Consider the following 21,172-nt stretch of genomic DNA (forward strand, 5'->3'; position numbering starts at 1 on the left):
CAAAGTCATTTTGTTGACGTACAGCCTTCAAGGGGCCTCAGTACTCAAAGTTGCATGGATTTCTCGGAATATCAAGAGAGTCCTCTATTTCCAGACTGTGTACTTTAGGAGAGTTCTAAAAATCAGACACCCACTTAGATAGAAGTGTTTGTGTGTATCTTGGGGTAAGAGGGTAAACAAGGCTTGTTAAATAAAAACACCAGTTCATGGGGCAATATGACATCAGCGACTACATTTGAGCTAAACCCAGAATTTTTGTCAACAACAAACCCTATTTGTCTCCATTTAACACCATTCTAGTCAAAAGTAGATCTCCTTTAAAAAGCTCAAATTTATAAAATATGAGAACAGGTGGCCTAACATCATTGGAAGACTTGAATAAAGAAGGCTTTCTAGATCTTTTCCAACTCTCATTCACAGTAATTTTTTAAAGTGAGGAAATATAAGAAACCGAATCTGCCATAAAAGATTACTATTTTGTTATTTTTAGACATAACCAACCATATGTTATAGTCAACCCATGATTTTTGCTTAATTGGGGGAGATTTTTCAATAATTATAAGAATGATATTACATTGTATGTTAACTGGAATTTAAATAAATACTTGAAAAATAAAAAAAGAAGTAAAAAATAAATCACTTTTTAAATTGAAAACAAACAACCCCAAAACAAAAAACCAAGAATGCACTGAAAGAAAAGGGAAGACAGAATAAGTATTAAACATCTTTTTTCCACTTGAGATTCTTGAGATTCCCTTTACATATTTTTCTTGCTACTCCCTGATAGAAGAGAAAAATAACACATGAAGACAAACGAGGACTAGTTTAGTGCTCTCTGTATGACCTTACAATTGGTTTACAGGCAGGGGGGTCTTGAGATCCATAATCTAATTTCTGTGAAATCACACTATTTAAAAAAACTTTATTTTTAAATGTTTATTTATTTTTGAGAGACAGAAAGACAGTGTGAGTGGGTGAGGGGCAGAGAGAGAGGGAGACACAGAATCTAAAGCAGGCTCTAGGTTCTGAGCTGTCAGCACAGAGCCCGACATGGGGCTCAAACTCACAAACCCTGAGATCATGACCCAAGCCTAAGTCAGACGCCTAACCGACTGAGCCACCCAGCCATGCTATTTCTTAAAACTGAAAATAAAGTGAATTCCCAAGGCAAAGAAATTTAAGGACCTTTGCCCCCAAAATGTGATTGGATGTTCATAATGGTACACTGTACATGCAAAGACTTCTCACAAGAGCTGGAGATTAGCCATTTCTGCTAAGTTGGCAGGGAAGGAAACCATGCTCCTGATATACTGGTCCCACACGTGTGTTTCATGCTGGGAGATGAAGAACAGTGGTGAACCGGGAGTCAGCACACCTAATTTCTGGATACGCATAGTTCCAGCAATGTTACTCATATTCTGTGTTTCGGGGAATATTTTCCTTGCCTTACCAAGCTTCAGTCTTTTATTTCCAAAATGGGGATAAGTACTGCTGGTCTTTATTATGCCACACACACAGCCATGATTATCAAATAAGAGTAAATGTGAAAGCGTGCTGAAAGTTGTCAAATTCTTTCCAAATTGCAGGTATTTTAAAAAGGCCGATTCTGTGAGGCACTATCCATTCTGGTAATTCTTAAATGCAGAAGAGGAGGTCAATGACAGTCTAAAATTACAACTAATAAAAAATAGAGTAGAAAGAAGAAACAAGGCAAACTTAATTAAAACTATATCCAATATTTAGAAATACATTTGCTGTTCTACGTAGAGACATTATCCAAAACACGAAAGTAATAGAAGTATAATGGCACATATATTACTTATGCACATACTGTGCCCTTGGTGGAGAATGTTCCCTCCAGCTTCCTTATCTGGTTAAAATTTTTCCCCCCAACATTATGAGCATTTTCAAGCATGCTGGAAATCTGAAAGAAATTTAGAGATCACCCATGTATACTCTCACCGCCTAGATTCTATTGTTTACATTTTATTTGCTTTATCACATATTAATCCATCTATCTAAGCCTATGTGCATCCATTAACCCAATTTATGTTTTGGATGCCTTACAAAGTAAATGATATACATTAGTACACTTTCCCCTAAAGGCTTCAGCATGCATATACCCTTAGCTCCACTTGGATTTTTGTTTGATTTTTAAATGTAAAATTTACAGCTGATGAAATGTGAAAATCTTAAGTAAACTGGCTAAATTTTATTATCTTTTATCACTTCCTCAGGGAAGGCTTCTCTGCCTTTACTGATCCCATCACACAAGCTCTCCATTGCACCCTGAGCCTTTCCTCTGCAACACTTACCAAAATATTTATTTGTGTGATTATTTGATTAATGGTTGTGTTGAGTTTGGGCAATAAGCATCACAAAGGTAGGGCATAACAGTCTTCACTCACCCCGGTACTCTGGGACCCCACCCAGTGCTTCCAAAGAGGCAGTATTCAATAACTACTTCTTGAATGAACGAATGAATCTTATTAGTGATGGAAAAGTTCTCATTCTTTTACCCCATGGGCTTCAGTTTCCCAATCAGGAAACTGGGGAAGTAGGATCTAAAAATTTCTAAGTCACCTTCTGGCTATAGCTTTAGTCACTTAAGCTTTAACTTCTTTCCACAGTAGGTTGGGATCTGATTTTTAAGCTGAAAAGGTTGGAACGAATATGAAAAATCACTTTATAAAGAGAAAGTAAAGTAAGAAGGAAATCATATGTGAGAATTTAGGAGTTAATATTAACTCCCAAGAAATACCCAAGAGCACATGTGGGATAGAAATACCTTTACTCCTTTACAGCAGAAAGCCAAACTAATGATTGCAGAAGAAAAACAGGATGATGGACACTTTTATCTTTTTGGGTGCTTGGCCCATCAAAAAACTCCATATATTTATCATGTTGTATTTTTTAGAACAGATAATTCCAAAAGCAGGCATGAATTGCTTTTCATCTTTTTTCACTTTACATCTGTCCTTAAAAATATATATATTACCCTTCATTTAAATACTTCTAATTAGCTTCTGGTTCTATCACATGAATGTTACTCTGTACCTCTCACCACAAAGCTTCTGGGCCATCATGACTTTGCACATGAAGTCCATCTGTCTGAATGTTCTCTACACACTGCTTAAATTAGCTCACTGATTCTCCTTCTGCAAGACTTGGTTTGGTCACTACCTTCTCTAATGTGGCAGTTAAGAGTAAGTCTGCCTGAGCTGAAATCCTGATTTCATCACTTACTGGCTATGTTTCCCTAGGTAAGTTCCCAGATCCCTCGACACTGGGACTCAGTTTCCTCGATTATAAATAGGAATGTGTAGAATTATTGTTAAGGACTAAATATATTAGCACATGGAAAGTGCCTAGAGCAGGGCAGGATACTAGTAAGCACTCAGTAAACATTAGCTATTGTTACAATGGTAATATTAGTTATTCTTCCGTGAAAGGTTCCCCTGAAGTCTGGGTTAGGTGCCCAACCTCAGTGCTTCCTATGCACACACGTCTCCGGTCACACGTCTAATCATTTCCTGTGTGTTACATCTTAAAAGGAAGACTGTATTTTTCACTATGTTTGTAGTGCTGTGTACTTAGTACCATACACAATAGATTTTAGTTTTATGAAAAAAACCTTCCCAACGCAAAGACTAATAAAGGCACAGTTAGAACTCAGAAATGTTGCAGAAAGAAAAATACTTTGTTAAAGGTATAATTTAAAAATTGTTTCTGAGGGGGTAGAGGATATTTCTAAATAGACTCAAAATTAAAGAATAATAACAAAAACAGAACTGGGAGGAAAAAGGTACTGTAAAGTTGAGTGAAAAGATATAGACAGAGTTAGAGACAGGAAGACGCGAGTAAGATCTTTTCGTGGACCAGTAAGCAGAAGCAGGAAGCCTGTGTTGTGGAGAGCACCCTGCTTCCCGTGGATGAGGAGGCAGGGGCTGAGCCACACCAGGCCACGGGTGGTACACCCCGCCACAGGGAAGATACCGAGAAATGCTAATCAGTTCCCTGAATACTGCAAAGCCCTCCTCCCAAGGCCTCAAGACACGCTAACGCAGGCAATCACATTTGCCTCTTCTGTATTTAACAGGGAACAGAGGGTCTTGACGTGGAACACTGATAAGGAAAGATAATTGTTCTGGTTGAGGTAGGGTCCAGGCTAATTTACTTAAAAGCGCCTTGGTGAGGTAAATATAATTAATCTTCTCTGTTCTCAAAATAAAGGGTTATTTTCTTTTTAAGAGATGTCTTGTGTTCTCAAAGAGAATGACAAAACAAATTAATCATTTTCCATTACTCCACACACAGCACTTGGATTTTGAAAGAGCATGTGAACAGTTAATCCCCTATATGGATGAGTTTCTGGTGACAGGCAGATCAGATCTAAATAGAAATCAGGCAAGGTATTTTATTTTTATCGTTGTGGCTTTGAGACTTAATTCAGAATAACTGAGATCAACCCTGCCTATACTTTTAGAGTTTGCTTTCATAATTAATCCTTTTTTGAACACTTAGAAACACTCTATTGGATCTCGTACAAAGCATTCCCCTGGCTGACTACTGCCAAAGCAGGCAGAAGCAGAGACTATCTAGAATATTTTAAAACCATTGAAAACTCAACTGAACTATCTCTTAAGGAATCCCAACTGCCAGGCCATACTTAGTTCAAAGTACCAATAATCTGATGTTAGAGCGATACATCTGAGCAGATAGGTCACCTTAGGAACTAATGTTAGAGATGAACTTTAAGTATTTGACATGCTCTGTTAAGCTGTCTTGAATGGTGAAGAGAAAGCAAGAGAGCACCGATGGGGTATCTGTGAGCAGAAGTATATATTTTTAACTAAAGCCAATCAGTTCCTCAATTTTATGCCACAGGCTGAAAAAGGTGGACTACAAAAGCCAGTGGGCATAAAACAGCTGACAATATTATTTGGTGAGCAAATTCGTCTGACGTTTGCCACAACCAATTGTTCTCCTAAAACTGAAATTTCTAGAAAGCTTTTTTTTTTCTTTTTTCCAAATGAAAGCCATGCATTCATTTAACTGGACAACAATGAAGCTTTGTGGCCTCGCAGTTAGTATGAAAAGGAGTTGGTCTTGCCAAAACAATTTGAAATTTTGAATTTAGGCTCCCTACCCCCACTTCATTTTAACACACTCAACTAAAAGGAACAAGTTCCTCAGGCAGTACTGGACACTTTTTAAAAAACAAAAAAACAGAAGTAGCCAAAACCACATGACTTGGGACATTGAAAAGTATGTTATAAAAACTCCAGAAAACATGCAATACTCTGGGAATTAGGCAGGATTTCAGAGGATTTATTATAGAGAAACTGGATGAAACATATGTCTTTCCTTCACACAGCAAGAATTACTGAGCACTTACTATGTGCAAATCAAACTACATAACATCACTACATCAGAGTTCACTCTGCTGAAGCTGCCCAGATTTAGTTCAAGCATATTCTTTTCGGTTCCTGAATGAAAATAAGTTATTAGGGCAATAGAGAGACATATGTATATTACATTGTAATGTTTCATAAACTGACTTCTTTTTTTACCATTGAACTGGGAAATTTTAAGCATAGGGACTACACCTATTTTTTGGCTCTTTGGTATTAAAACATACCAAAGAGTAGTAAACAGCTACCCAATAAATACTTATTGAATTTGGTCCTATAGTTTACTTCTCAGCCATCCAGTAGCCATCCAGTAGCTGTATACATGCAAAGTTAATTTAAAAATATGCTAATGTGCAAGAGGAGATAATTTATATTAGACTTGGGAATGGTCTCCTACGCTCTCAAGTGAATATGGGTGTACCAGGAGTTCTGGGATATACTCTAAAAGAAATAATGATATTGCAACAATAAATCGAATTATGTGAGAAAGGTATTCCACTTTTTCTTTGAGGATTCCTGCTCCCTACATTTTCTTGGGATATACTAGGACAGGATACCCAGGAGAAGTACGTCAGAAAGACGAAATCTGAAATATTTTATATTGCCTTACACTGCCTTTACCCGCCCCACCCCCATCACTAACTTTAGCTGGAGGCTAAAGGCGAGAGGTTCTATATTATTTCTAAGAAGGTGCAGATATAGGTACAACCCAAAGTCACGCAGAGCACTACTTTACATATAAATATGTTCTCTATCACTTAAACTTAGAGGGAATCCAGTGATTTAACTGGATGCAAACAAGATACCTGATAGTCAATCTGGGTCTATCAATTTACTGTAATATCATTTGAAGTAAGTCACAATTTACACACGATGGAATGATAGGGATAGGAGATTCATTTTAACAAAAACAAACAAACAAACATTAGAGAATATAGACTGGCACTTTGCTCCCAGATCCCAGAACACAACAATTTACTTCTCCTTAATCTTTAGTAAATCTGAAAAATTAGTCATCACCATTTACTCTGGTCCAATAGGTGAAGTTTTAAAAACAATATTTTACTTATTTGATGAATAATTTGGCGAATAACATTTATATAACAGATAACAGTGAAAAATAACTTTGTTAGAAATTTTAGTAAGAATTCAAGCATATTATATATTCTTCTGGTTTTAAAGGTATGAATACAATGGACTTCTGATTAGCTATGATTCATGATTCCAGAAAATACCCATCTTATAAATACTGATTCTGGATTTCAAATATATTTCCAATGAGTTCTAGTTTATCATTACTTTTGGCTCATTATTCCCACACTTGCATCTTCAAAACACAATACTTCTAAAAATATTGACAGCCCCTATTTTTTTTTTAAATTGATAAAGCTATCTTTTCGCTACATAATTGCAATTTGTTTTTTCATTTTTTAGATTTATAAGCATCAATTAGGATGGCCAATCTAACAAAAATTTTCTTTTCTGTATGATCTTCTCCTTCCAATCACATTTTTATATAACCTGCTTTCAACATTTGTCTACTTAGGAATGGTATGAAGTAAATTTTGGTGAACAAACATAATACAAGATGAAAGAGTACTGAATACATTCTTTTAGCAAAATGGGCTGGTCCAGCTTCCTGTTGCAAACTATTGCATGATGCCCTTCTTGTTGAATAACTAACTGGATGAGAGTATCCTATTTCCTTTTTGTCCTTAGAAATATATTGTTCATTCATTGATTCTTCAGTGTACAAAATTCATCTAGGATATTATCATTTGAAAACTCCTAATCTGGCTTTTTGCTTATATAATCAATTTCATCATCTAGTTTCTAGAGTGCTTCTGTCTGTCTCTTTATATTCATCTTTTGATTCATCTAATAACTGTGAGATGTCTTCCTCTGTCAATTTCCTTCTCTTTGTCATTATGAGAGAAATTCTGAATTCTCAACCTGCGTTCAATAAAAGTAATAATAATAAGAAAACACTACAAAGCTTCTTCTCAAAAGATACTACAACGTTTGGAAGGAACTTCTCCATGGCACTGCCATACATCTTATGATAGCTTTTATCCCAGTTTTTCAAGGATTTTTGTAAAGCCAATAGATGTAGTATCTCCCTGGGACAAAGGATGGGTAGCATTTCCTGTAGCTATCTTTATAAGATTGGGGGTTGCACAACCCTGGGCTCCTTAGCTATAACACAGATTCACTGTGTGTGCCATGTCTACCTAGACCCACGCCCATATTGCCCCCATGGGCCTGCAGAAGCAAAGAGAAGATGCAAACAGGTATGTAGCTCATGGGGCCTGCTGTGCCATGAGTAACAAAGTCTTTTGTCTCTTCTACCATCCATCAGAGTGTGTCAGACTAACTTGGTAAAGTGCAAGTAGGGTAAAATCGCTTCATTTCTTGATAGACTTTCAACAGCACAGTAAGAAACCGGAAATATTATGTAATAGTAATGACTTAGTTCACTTACTACAAATCCTATGTGACTCCATTTTTATTCCACTTTCATACTATTTTAGTTTTTTTCTAGCATAGTAGGGGATGACTGATGGGTAACATATAAAATAATTCCAAGGATGATGAAGTAGGAAAATGCTTCATGAAAATAAGCTCACCAAGATCCTTTATGTATCTTAGATTTATAACATGGTTCAATACACCCATATGGTATTTGCAAGACAGAATCAGTTTTTTTATCTTATAAAAATGAGGAAACTTTCTCTTTATTCTTTGGAAGATATTTAAGAAAGAATAAAAATTTAAAAAAAAATCAATGCTTACTAAAAGGACGGAAAGTCATGATTGGGTCCAACTAACCCTGATGGTATACTGAAGATTAAACCACCCCTCATAATCCTCTTCAACCATTTAGTGCCTAATTTCTCTTTCCTTTGAGCCTTTCTGAAATACTGCTAGGTGGCCTGATAATTCATGAATTATTTGCATGATGCTGCCTTGCAAGAAGACATGTTCCATACTCAGTCCTTCACATGGAGTATCCATCTGGTTGTCATGCTAAATGGAGAAAAGACTGAAAGGTAATGAATGTGACGCTACAAAGGGGATTAACACAAAAGTGTAGTAAAAGGAGAAACAAGAAGAATGAGGAAGGCAGGTAGTTTACATAACCTTAGTTAATTTGCCAAAAGCAAATGGATTAAAAAGACAATTTTCCCAATATATTGATTTACAAAACAACTTATTTGCTATGTAACTGTTTGTATAGTTTCCAAAAATTTGTTTCCAAAAATTTGTAAACTGGCCAGTTTGTTACAATTGGTTAAAATCAGAGCATTAGTCATTTGGCAAATTCATGACTGGATAAATATGCACTTGAAGTTAAGTCTGACAAAGTTAAATTTCAGTAAGATACTTGAAAAATTAAGAAAAACAATGCCTGAGACAGAAGCTTACAACTGTTTTGGTAGATTAGAAAGAAGAAATACTGGAAATGGAATATATGATACTATATTAGAAAAGGCATGGGATTAATTCAGTGGAAATGAACAGGACGAACTCCAATAGACATGAAGGGAGGGTGGCTCCAGGCTGTCGGAGATGAGCCATAAGGCGTATTCTTAAAGGTCATGTCGACGATGGCCCAAATCAGGGATTCTCGACCATGACTTCACATTCGAATCATCTCGAGGAGCTTTAAAAAAAATACTAGGTCTCACCCCAGGTCTACCAAATCTGGAGGTGGGAGCATACTGAATTAAAATTATGAAGATTATTAAGATCTGTAAATCTATATGTCTCAGAGCCAATATTTGACATAACTGAATTGAATTTTGGAGGTAAACTTCATATAACATAGTGTACCTAGACAGAGAACCTGTGTGGTGAAACTCAGATCAAAATTCAAATGTCCTGATTAATGAGCTCAAACTTTCCAGTCCATATACTGCTTCTGTGACTGGTAATGGTAACACACATAATGGAGGAATGTTTTTAAAAATGAGAAAAGGACTTTCCCATCCATTATCTCATTTGCTCTTCTTAGCAAAAACAGTGAGACAAGCAGGCCAAGAATTGGGCTCAGTTTATAGATAATAGAAATTAGGTTCAGAGGAGTTAAGTGAATTGCCACTGTGAAAGAGCCAGGGCTCACAACTAGATCTTCTAATTCCCTGTCTACCAAATCCTAATCATTCTCTAAGTAATTTGGAAGTCACCTGCCTTTTGCTTTTGCCTCTCACTCATGTGCGAATACACTCTTCAAAGAAAGTGGATGTGTAATGAGGAACTTTGAGGTGTTACAGAACAAAACAAGTTCTGAGTTAGAAATGATAGAGAAATGCCAAGGATGAAAACAGGAAGTTCTCTGAAAAGATGTACAGGGAGTACTTCATAGACTCCTGGTGTTTTGTCAGTGAGTCTCTATCAAATGTGTTTTAGACAAACTGGTTCATGTCTGATGACAATGGAACAAACAAGTCAAGGATATGTTTCACTGGCCTTTGCCATGGATAGGTAGGAGGTGATATAGTAGTGAAAAACACTGAAACGGCTTCAGAAAACCATTTACGTAACACCAGCTATGCAAAAATAATTAGGAGCAGAGAGCCTAAAGAGAATAATGAGGGAAGGGCTATTTTGATGGTTTGGCCTTTTACTGTTTGATGTTCAAATATAATGTAATTGGGGGCAATGGTAGGTTGAAATCATTCACTAATGTTAAATAATTAACATAAGACCACTTTGGATATTTATATTAACAGTGCTAATAGTGACAATTTATGTTCTCTCCAGCCTTTCATCTGAGATCAAAGTTTATTAAAAGCTCTAAATAAACTTTATAAACACTTGTGTAAGTAGAATTAGAGTTGGTATGCAGATGCATAAAATAAAACAGATCCACTGAGGCACTGAATTATCACTGAGCAAGCTCAAGACAGAACTAACTAGTAATATGAACGAGAGGCATGCCAACTCTTTTCTTCAAAATTCAAAAGGAAGAAAACTAGTTCAAAGGTGCTTTATAAAACTCTATTTACCAATACGTTGAGGGCATATTCTGACAATCCTACATATGGCCCAGGAACGTCAATGTCCTAAATGTAAGTCCACTTCTTGCCCTGCTCAAGGGAGACACGGGATCTAGCTGACTTCCTTCTTCTTCATTCTGCACATTCACTAGACACTTGTCCAATATTCCTTACTCATGTCTTCTTTACTCTTAAGAGTCACAAGAGGAGTATGTGGAATGGAAAGAACACTGTGTCACTATTTAGGACACCTGAATTCTAGCCCTAGTTTCACCACACTTGGCAATTCAGAAACTTCTCTGGCCTGCAGAGCGAGGGGTATTGAAAAGGGTCTCTAGGATTCCTTCCAGTTGGATTGTTATCTAAAATGTGAGATTCATGGCAGCGGGGACTCTAATCTTCTACATACCTAGGAAATCAGGGAGACATGGTAGGGATTTGACAAGTATCTATTATATAATATCCTACGATTAAATCAACTGAATTGTTTGACAGCAACTATTGGTAGGTCAGAAATTTTGAAGACTAGAATTTTAATTCCTCCTGGGTTAGACCAGAACCTATTAAGGAGTGGAGCTTCTATATCACCTAGCCAAGCCCAATCATTAAAAAAAAAAAAAAAAAAAAAAAAAAAAAAAAAAAAAAAAAAAAAAAAAAAAAAAAAAAAAAAAAAAAAAAAAAAAAAAAAAAAGGAGGAGGAGGAGGAAGAGAAGAAGAAGAAGAAGAAAACTGAAATTGAGAGAGGTTAAACAAGTTGTCCAGGGTCACATGTCTGGCCATGATAGAGATATGACCAGAACCTAGCTTTTCTGACTCTGAATCAGATACTATTTTTTACCATATCATCATCATTTAAACTAGGCATATCAAAATTTTCAGCTGAAATTTGTCTGTAATTTGTTCAAATTAGATGCATAAAATGAAAATCCTCCAAATCAGCCTTTATTTACAGGCTACTTCAAACATGTAAGATACACTACTCCCACCAACTACATATTAAGGGTATACTACTAATATTTTGTTTTATAGTTAAGACAAGATCTTAAAGAAAAAACCTTAATACACTCTGACTTTGAGATTTCACTCATATGTGCTCTCTTACAGAAAACAAAAAGCATTTCTTATACGTATTATATTTTTTAGAAAGATGCTTCCACCGTGTTTTGTAATATACACTCATATTATCTTCACCTTATAAAGCAAGAGCTTCTTTCCGAGAATGCACTATGTTATTGATAGTATTTAGAGCAGGGCTATGAAACACATTGTCTAGCAAGGCAGTTAGACAGGCAGGATGACTACTTATCAGCATCAAATATGAAGCTGTCAGTCTGACCTCCAAACACTGAGCAATTTGATAATATTAAATTCATCTGCTGGTGAAGCCGCATTCATTATATAATTTCTCAACGACACTTTCCCTATGTCACTGTGCTCATGAGAAATTTGACGGGGCTGTAAGAAACCATTTTTTGCAGGCTGAAGGAAGTCTTACATTTTTAAATTGGTCATCACCTTTTGCCACAAGGTTGCAACTCTGAATAAACAGCCTACTTGTCTGAGTAGCATTTTCTTCCTTTGACCTTAAATACAGTCATATTTTAGAAATTTAACCCTTTGAAGATGACCCCATTATTGGAAAACATACATATTTTAATACTGACTAACGCAGAAAACAGCCTCTGTATTTTGGGACAAGGTGGCGAAAGGAGAATGTCTAGATTGTTTCAACCAAGATCCCTCATGAGAGATTCATGAGGATATTTCCGTTTGCCCTCAATGCGAATATACAGAAGGTAGACTAACATTAGAGCAGTGGGAAACTTGGCAGACGGGGCTAGGACAGGGTTTGTGCAAAAACTTTTTCCGGTTTCAGTTTGAATGGGTTCCCAGGAAGTGTCAAGTTTGAACAAATCCAAAATTTTACAATGTAGCTCAGCCAAAACTGCTGAGATTCACCTGATTCTGGGTCAAAACTGTACAGAGCACACTGCGTTTTATTTGGTGTAGAGCCAATTTGACTGAACCTTTCAGGCAACTTCAATGAGAGGCTCATAGCCTTGGCAAAACCAAAAATGAACCTAGCTTGATCTCTGGTTTTGAAACAGCAAGTTCTGGCTTTATAAAGAGATAAAGCCAAGTTTTACTTAGCTTTAAGATTCTTACAAATACTTAGAAGAATCACTGCAAATAATTAACAGTTATTTGGCCCGATTTACATAGTCAAGTCAGTTACTTCCTGATTAACCAGGACACTTCAGTAAGTACGTTAACTCTACTGGCACCATATATTCCTAAGTGCCGTACAGCTGAATTTGGTGTTCTAACAAAGAATAATGGTGCTCCTTCAACAACTTATGTGCCTCCAGAGTGGATTACACAGGTAGGAGGATGAAGCACAGCCAGTGCTGGCTCCACGTGGGAAGGAAAAAATTAAAAACTCCAACGACGACGGTCTACCGTAATGGCAGCTATGTGAAGGGAGAGTATATAGCGTTAGCTTGGTAATTTGCACAGAGACACACTGGCATTCTCTTATACTCCTGGACACCAAGATCTTCAAGATCAACTGGTGTGCATGGTTCAAATCTGTTACCACTGATATTACCTGAATGAATCCTTTAGAGGTGTGCTAACAACTCCAACAGTTGTTTTTATAAAGAAAAACCATATTTCTAAGAGTCTTCCAGTGTTTCGTAATTTTTCCCAATATAGGTAAATTTACGTATATATTTCTCCATAGTGCTACAGATTAGGATTTATCCTGTAAATTATATCATCTCTTTATGTATACATTGAAAACAAGGGAGATTGGATTGTTTCAGGTCACTTGGATTTGAGAAGCTGATTAAATAGTGACAAATTATAGCTACATAATTACACATTTGCTCTAAGTCAATGGTTTTCAAAATTTTGAATACTCTCTAAATAATTTTTTAAACTATATATCTCCCTGTCTTCCTCTCACCCATACACATTTCAAAGTTCTCTAAACATTCTCATCACAAATTTAGGTAGCTGCAGAGGATGAAATTTCTGGGATATTGTAAATACTGACATTTTAAAATAAAACTCTTATATTACTCATATAAACATATCCAGCAAACTTTAAATACTTCAGTAATTTGTTACCACCATTTATCCACTGACAAAATAACTAAATTAGATCCCCTTTAAAAGACAGAAATTTTATATTGTTCCTTTGCCCTTTGAATCTATTGCCCATCTATTTTCGCCAACAGAGTTTTCCCCTAATATAAAATGTATGTATGTTTGGAGGTTTTTTTTATTGATTATCCTATCATTCTTCATCCTTCTCTGTAACAAAAATGTACATATACAGAAAAACTGATTTTTAAAATGCCTTGTGACCATAATGCTCTAAGTGTACATATTTTTATAGATTGAATTATAATTAATATTCCGTATGTTAAAAATTTTTAGAAACAAATATTAAATGTAAAGTGTGTAAAGACCCCAAAGCTTCCAAAAGTATATCCCTTAATGGATGGATACCTCTTCCTCTTCTCCTGTACTGTTAGCTCATATATCCACGGGTAAGTGCTAACATTTGTTTGAATAAGACAGGGTTCCATTTCACTTCCATTTCTTTTTTGTTTGTTTGTTTGTTTCTATAGATTCAATCACTGAGAAATCTTGTTCACATAAAAAAGTACATGAGAATGAAAGTGGTTTTGTTATAACAATGTCACTCAGTTGCCTTCTTAGTTTTATGACAAAGATTACATAGTGATTTGTCACCAAAAATTAATTTTAATGATCTATCAACTTGATTAAGTCCTCTTTCAATTTTGTTGAAAGCAAAGAATTAGAAACCACTTGACTTGCCAAAGGACTGTAATATAGTTATTAAAGTCGCTCACTTTCTGTTTTGGAAGGTGTGTGAAAGAGGCTTTATTTACTAAGACTTATCAAATAACTACAACTGTTTTTTCACTTAGAGGCATTTCACTGAATTCTCCATATGCAAAAAGTATTAAGAAAACTAAAAATCTTGTTAATATTAATACTATTTTCTCAGTATACATTTTTAATACTTTTGCTTTAGGGGTGCCTGGGTAGTTAAGTAGGTTAAGCATCTGACTCTTGATGTCGGCTCAGGTCATGATCTCACGGTTCGTGAGTTTGACCCCAACATCAGGGTTTGAGCTGATAATATGGAGTCTGCTTAGGATTCTCTCTCCCTCTCTTTCTGCCCTTCCCCAGCCTGGTTAGGTTCTCTCTCTCTCTCTCTGACCCTCCCCTGCTTATGCACGTGCACACAGGCACACACTTTCTCTCTCAAAAATAAACTTAAGAAAATACTTTTATATTAGCATTAAATATATTTTCATTAAAACCCTAGACTGGCAAAGCTAGTCCTTATGTCAAACCAACCAGCCAAATGGGGCTAACTTTCTGGCAGAAAAAAAAACCTCTGACTTGATTTTTCAGTTCCATAAATGTGTTAATTTGCTCTGTGACAACCACTTTTTGAATTACAATTCTAAGACAGATAAATAAATAAGGCATGGAGCCAGGCCAAAGTTTGTCACCTGAATGAAAGAAGGCACTTTCAATTATTTCTTTCCAACACTGAGTTTTGTTCTCAGGAACTATACCTTTGTTCTCTGATTACAGTAGAGTGGTAAAAGAGGTGAGGTCATTAAATAAAATTGTCATTATTCCCCACAACATCAATCAACAACGTATATCAATTTCAGAATATATATTCCTAATATCACAAATATCTATTAAAATAACATCAAAAATATATGTGGGGCGCCTGGGTGGCTCAGTCAGTTGAGCGTCCGACTTCGGCTCAGGTCATGATCTCAGGGTTCGTGGGTTCGAGCCCCGCGTCAGGCTCTGTGCTGACAGCCAGCTCAGAGCCTGGAGCCTGTTTCAGATTCTGTGTCTCCCTCTCTCTCTGATCCTCCCCTGCTCATGCTGTCTGTATCTCTCTCTCAAAAATAAATAAAATATTAAAAATATATACATGTATAACTAACAAGGACAAGAAGCCTTACCTTAGTGACTTGTAAGGCGTTGAATGCATCAAAATCATAAATTGCCCCTTGTCTGGCACCTTGAAGTGCTGGGTGAATCTGGGATTGTGGGACCTTGCATGGGTGAAAAGAAGGCCTTTCTTTTGTAAAGGGGAAGGAGGTTGATTAGGAAAAGTAAGGTGACCTCCTCAGGCAGGGTCATTTTAGAACTCTGCTTGAAATGCACGTAGAAGCTGAGGATGTAAAAATCGACTGTCTTAAAACTATTTGTGTCTGAAGACCGCTTGGAAAAATCTCTGCCTACTCCTAGAGGTTATTTCACTCCAGTGTGAATACTCTAACTCACCAGCTATCTCTGAACATTACCCTCAGGGACAGTATTAATCATTTTGTCATAAAAGTAAAAAAAAAAAAAAAAAAAAGTTCTGTTAACGTGTTTCCATTCCCTGTTTTTTTGTTGTTGTTGTTTCATTTTTGGCGAAATGTGTCAGAGACACAAAAGAGTACATAAAATATATACGTGCAGTTTGAAGAAAATTGACAATTCTTTGTGATTTCAATTAGCATTTCCCTGTTTACTAACGAAGCTGATTATATTCACATATTGCTTTTTCAACTGAAATGCTTGCTCATGTCTTTTACTCTCTTTTTCTTTTTCCGTTTTGAAATCTAGGCCGTTTATCCTTTTCTAATTGCTTTGTTGACAATAAGATTTGGATACAAATTGATTTGGATACAAATTGCTACTCAGGCTATATATTTTGCCACAAATATATTTTTAAGTGTGGCTTTTCTTTTCACTCTTACGTTGTCTTTTGACTTATGGAAGTTCTTAATTTTATTTATTTATTTTTTTTAATTTATTTTATTTTTTTTTATTTATTTCTAGGAGAGAGAGAGACAGTGTCAGCAGGGGAGGGTCAGAGAGAGAGGGAGTCACAGACCGAAAGAGGCTCCAGGCTCTGAGCTGGCAGTCAGCACAGAGCCCGACGTGGGGCTCGAACCCACGAACCGCGAGATCCTGACCCAAGCGAAAGTCGGACGCTCAACCGACTAAGCCACCCAGGCGCCCCTGGAAGTTCTTAATTTTAATGTGGTCACATCAGTCACATGTATAGGATCTGTGTTTTCAGTACCCTTTCCCCCCAGAAGTCCTTCAAAGTCCCGAGATCATGAAGATATTAAACCATACTTCGTTTTTTGGGGAGCGCTCAGTCAGTTAAGCTCAGGTCCTGATCTCACGGTTTGCGGGTTCGAGGCCCACATTGGGCTCTGTGCGGACTGTCAGCTAAAAGCCTGGAGCCTGTCTTCTGTGTCTCCCTCTCTCTCTGACCCTTCCCTGCTCATGCTGTCTCTCTCTCTCTCTCAGAAATAAAACATTAAAAAAAACAACTACCATACTTCATTTTAAAGTTTTGTATCTGAGATAGGGGTTCAATTTCATTTTTTTCTATACCACCAGTTGAAAAGTCCCTGCTTACTCCCGTGATCAGTGATGGCAGCCGTATCAGACATCACGTTTCCATCTACAAGGGTTTCTGTTGCTGGGAAGTAGATTTCATTATACTGGCCTAGTTTTAATATTCCTGGGCCAAGACTACACCACCTGAATTTTCATAGCTTTAGTTAAGATTTCATATATATATTAGGAAAACTACCCCCAACTTGCTCATCTTCAGAACTGTCTTAGCTATTCCAGTGTCTTCTCTATGAAGAATTTGCATTTTTGTTGCTGTTTGATTTTTTTTCTATGTATTTTGTATTTTTTGTTACCTTTGTACCGGTACATTTTTAGTTACGTTTTCTTAGTACGTGTTGCTGGATTTGGAAAGAGAATGAGCTTTCTTAAACTGGACTTTCTTAAACTCTGTTTTTCTTAACTATGAGTTCCTAGAGCTTTTTATATAGACAGTAACAGGATTTGCAAATGACGACTGTTTGTTTCACTGTTCGGGCTAGGACTGCATGTACATTATCTAACACAAGGTGTGGAATGGGGCATCCTTTTCTTGTTCCCGGCCTTAAAGGAGGACTTTCAAAATGCTAAGATAATGTTTGTCATTGATTTTTTTTCAGATGACTTAGATTAAGTAAATTCCCTTCGAAGTTTGCTAAACAGTTTTTGATAATGATGAAGATATGGGAATAAATGCTTCTCATTCATCCACTGAGATGAGCTTACTAAATTTATTTTTCCTTAATTTGTCATATGGTGAATTGCATTGATTGATTTCCTAATATTAAACCAACTCTGAATTCCTGGAATAAACCCAGTTTGTTCATGATGAATTATCCTTTGAATACATTCCTGGATTTATTTTGCTAATATTTTGTGTATAATATTTTTGCATCCATGTTAATGCGTGAAAAGTCCCTTAATTTCCCTTATTTATACTTTCTATGTCTGGTTTTGTCTCCAAGGTTATGCCAACTCATAATGAGTTTGGCATGTTCCCTCTTCTTCTAGTTTCTGGAAGAGATTTTGTAAAATTAAAATCATCTGTTCCCATAATATTTGGTAGAACTTCCCTAAAAAATTTATTCAGGCTTGGTGGCCCTTTTTGGAGAAAATCTTAATTGACTAAAAATTGTTGATGAAACTTTTTATTATTTTTAAAAATCTACTTATGGTACTATTCATTTTATTTCTTCTAAATTCTGGAAAATTACATTTTTTTTCTGGGAATTTAGTTATTTCTCCTAATGTATGATTGCACAATTATTCACAATATCCTGGTATGTGGTTAAATTCTCAAATAGCTGTAGTAACATCCACTTTTTCATTCCTATTATTATTCATTTGTATCTTCTCTCTTTTTTCTCCATCAGTCATGCTGGGTATTGGTCATTTTTTTCTTTTTAAACAACCATCTTTACTGGCCTTGTATACTGGATGTTTGCTTTCTATTCATTATAATCGTTTCTCTATTTTTTTCCTTTCTTGTGCTTTTTTTCTTTTTTTTAGGTTTTTGTGCCCTCCTTTTAATTTCTCATGCTGTGTGGTAAGCTCATGATTTTTTATCCTTCTTTTCTAATATAAGATGTGAGCCATGAAGTTACCCCATAAATACTACTTTTGCTGTATCATACACATTTTATAACACAGTGTTACTATTATTACTGACTTCCATATATTGCATAACTTCTAGTTTGTTTTCTGACCTTGAGTGGTTTAGAAGTTTACTTTGAAACTTCCAAAAGTCTGTGGCTTATCTGGTTCTCTTTTTTGAATCCTAGGGCTAGTTATAATCATGCCACTAAATTCTGGCCCAAGGAAATGGACAGAAATAGTATGTTCAAATTCTAGTTTCTACTGGAGGGAAATTACCTGCTCTCTCTTCCTTTCTCTTGTCTTGTTACAATGCAAATCTAAGGGCTGGAGGTGGTTACAGGGATCTTGGATCAGGAGTAGGAAGCAATATATGGAGGACACTAGAGCAAAAAGACCCAAGAAGCCTGGATTCTGACCCCATATCTGCCACAGACACATTATATTTGGATCGTTACACAAGAGAGAAATTACTTTCTAGCTTGCTTAACCCACGATCATTTTTGGATTTCTCTGTTAACCAAAGTCATGCCTAATTCTAATACAAAGGTATGAGAATATCTTGGGATTAATGGAAATGAAACTAATGACAAATTTGAGCGTAGTCATGAAAAACTGAATTTACACCTCTAAGTGGAACTGCCTTACATTCCTTTCAAGCTTCCTCAAATGACTCAGACTGTATTGTCTCTAACTCCTCTTCACCCTTGACCTCCCACTACTAAGTTCACTAATTCCCTTCCCTAAATAAGGGCATCCATTTGACCCTGCCCTTCTGGCACCAACTGCCCAATCCCGCATTTTCCAAGCACATTTCTAAACGTGGTTGACCTTCAGAGTGAATGTGCACTTTCTTATTCCTACCTTTCACCACTGCCTTCTATCCTGCATCCTATTGGGACCTTGGCGTCCCTACACATGACATCTGTCACACTGCAAGCCCTGATTCAAAACCATTTTATGGGGGCATGTGGGTGGCTCAGTCAGTTAAGTGTCAGACATGGGCTCACGGTCATGATCTTATGGTTGGTAAGTTCAAGCCCTATATCGGGTTCACCATTGTCAGCACAGAGCCCATTTCAGACCCTCCGTGCCCCTCTCTCTGCCCCTCCCTGTTTGCACTATCTCAAAAATAAATAAAACATTAAAAAAGATTTTATGCTCCTTATAAAAGCTAAGTATAAATAAAAAAATAGCTGTGTTACCACTTTAACTCTCTGAGTTGTAGATAACTGATAGCAATGCAAATAACTCTTGTTCCTAGACAAGCAAATCAATGTTGTCTGGGGGAGTTTCAAGGGATTTCCTTCCTCCACTATGGAAGAAGCCAGTTTTGCATCTATTTTAAATGCATGTCAGAACTCTAGTGCCTACATATGTGTGGCTCTTTGCTCCTTTAGGTCAGTTTTAGCATTTTATTCATCCACTCCTTAATTAATGAGTTAAATAAACTCATTTGTCATGACTTCATTTCATATTTGTATAAGAGTCGTGATTTCATAATTTTACTTTTTTTTGAAAAACAGTCTTTTAACAAACCCTTTGATTCCTTACTATCTTCAACATTTAATTACAGCCCCAACATAAATGCCTTCTCTGGCTCTTTCTGCCTCACCCTGATTCTCCACTTTCAGTGGTAAATCTAATCTCCTCTATCATGTCCTCAAAGTACAAAATCCATGGTTTTTCCTAGAACCTGGACCACGATAATGTCTTATTTTATAATTTTTTTTCTTTATAAAAGCTCCTACAAAACGCACTGTGTTTCCTTCATGTAGTATAGACAATGTATCTTTAACTTACATCATTAATCCATTTACAGGTAAGTAACTCTTCTCATTTCAAGTACAAATTGCTTTGGAGAACTGATTATGGTTTTTTCCTTTTCTCCTCCATTGTCCACACAGTGCTTTATAATGTACCCAATACATATCCACTGCTAGGTCTCACCCATGGCCCATCAGTTGGGGCTCTCCATCAAAAGTTTTTCAGGCAATTACTTAGCTTTATTTGGGGGTATCAACCTGCTATATTTTGGCTAAAAGTTGGTTCCTTCCTAAAAAAAAAAATCACATTAAACTTAATGAAGATCATAAGAACTTTTGTGAAACATTGAATAAAGTTTAACCCTATTAAGAAAGGCTAGGGAAAAAAATAAATTGATTTGCTTCTGGAGAATTTTTTTCCTTCAACTATTAGACTGGTTCTGTGTATACCTGTGTACCCTTATGTGAGCATCATATATGTACAATTTGACATTAATTCTTTCATTCTACAAATGTTTACTGATTGTCCAGTATATATCAGGAATGTTTAATAGGCCCTGGGATGCATCTGCAAGTAAAATGTAATTTCTAATCCAAGAAGCTTACATGCTAATGAAGAAGGAGAGGAAAAAGTTGAGGAGGAGGAGGAAAAACAGACACATGGTCCTGACAAGCATTTAGATCACTGGGGACAAGCCAACTCAAGTTGCTCATTATGATGAAAAGACCGTCTTATTTTCAGGTGTTATGACTACTGAACCTTTAAAATCTCCTAATGAAACAAGGAGGTTTCAAACTTTTGCATATTTGTATCACCAGAATATATACCCTACATGCAATACCTTATGTTAATACCAACCCAACCAAATGGAAACCACCAATACTTTTCTACGGTTTAAGTGCTGAGTTGTGAGAGAATAATAAATGATCTTGA

The 21,172-nt window shown here is 36.3% G+C and overlaps 1 protein-coding gene across 6 annotated transcripts in view; it reads right to left on the reverse strand.

The window, feature by feature from the left end:
* Positions 1-21,172, reverse strand: part of CEP128 (centrosomal protein 128) — a 408,652-nt gene that overhangs the window by 52,457 nt on the left and 335,023 nt on the right. For 4 of the 6 annotated variants that reach the window (XM_039257020.1, XM_039257017.1, XM_039257022.1 and 1 more), the window contains one exon: positions 1,832-1,924. The exons of the other annotated variants lie outside the window; for them this stretch is intronic. In XM_039257020.1, coding sequence (XP_039112951.1) covers positions 1,832-1,924 — 93 coding nt within the window. The remainder of the gene's footprint in view (positions 1-1,831; positions 1,925-21,172) is intronic. 6 annotated transcript variants of the gene reach the window in all.

This window comes from Hyaena hyaena, unplaced genomic scaffold, assembly GCF_003009895.1.
Source record: "Hyaena hyaena isolate Hyena2069 unplaced genomic scaffold, ASM300989v1 scaffold_597, whole genome shotgun sequence".
NCBI classification, from domain to species: Eukaryota; Metazoa; Chordata; class Mammalia; order Carnivora; family Hyaenidae; genus Hyaena; species Hyaena hyaena.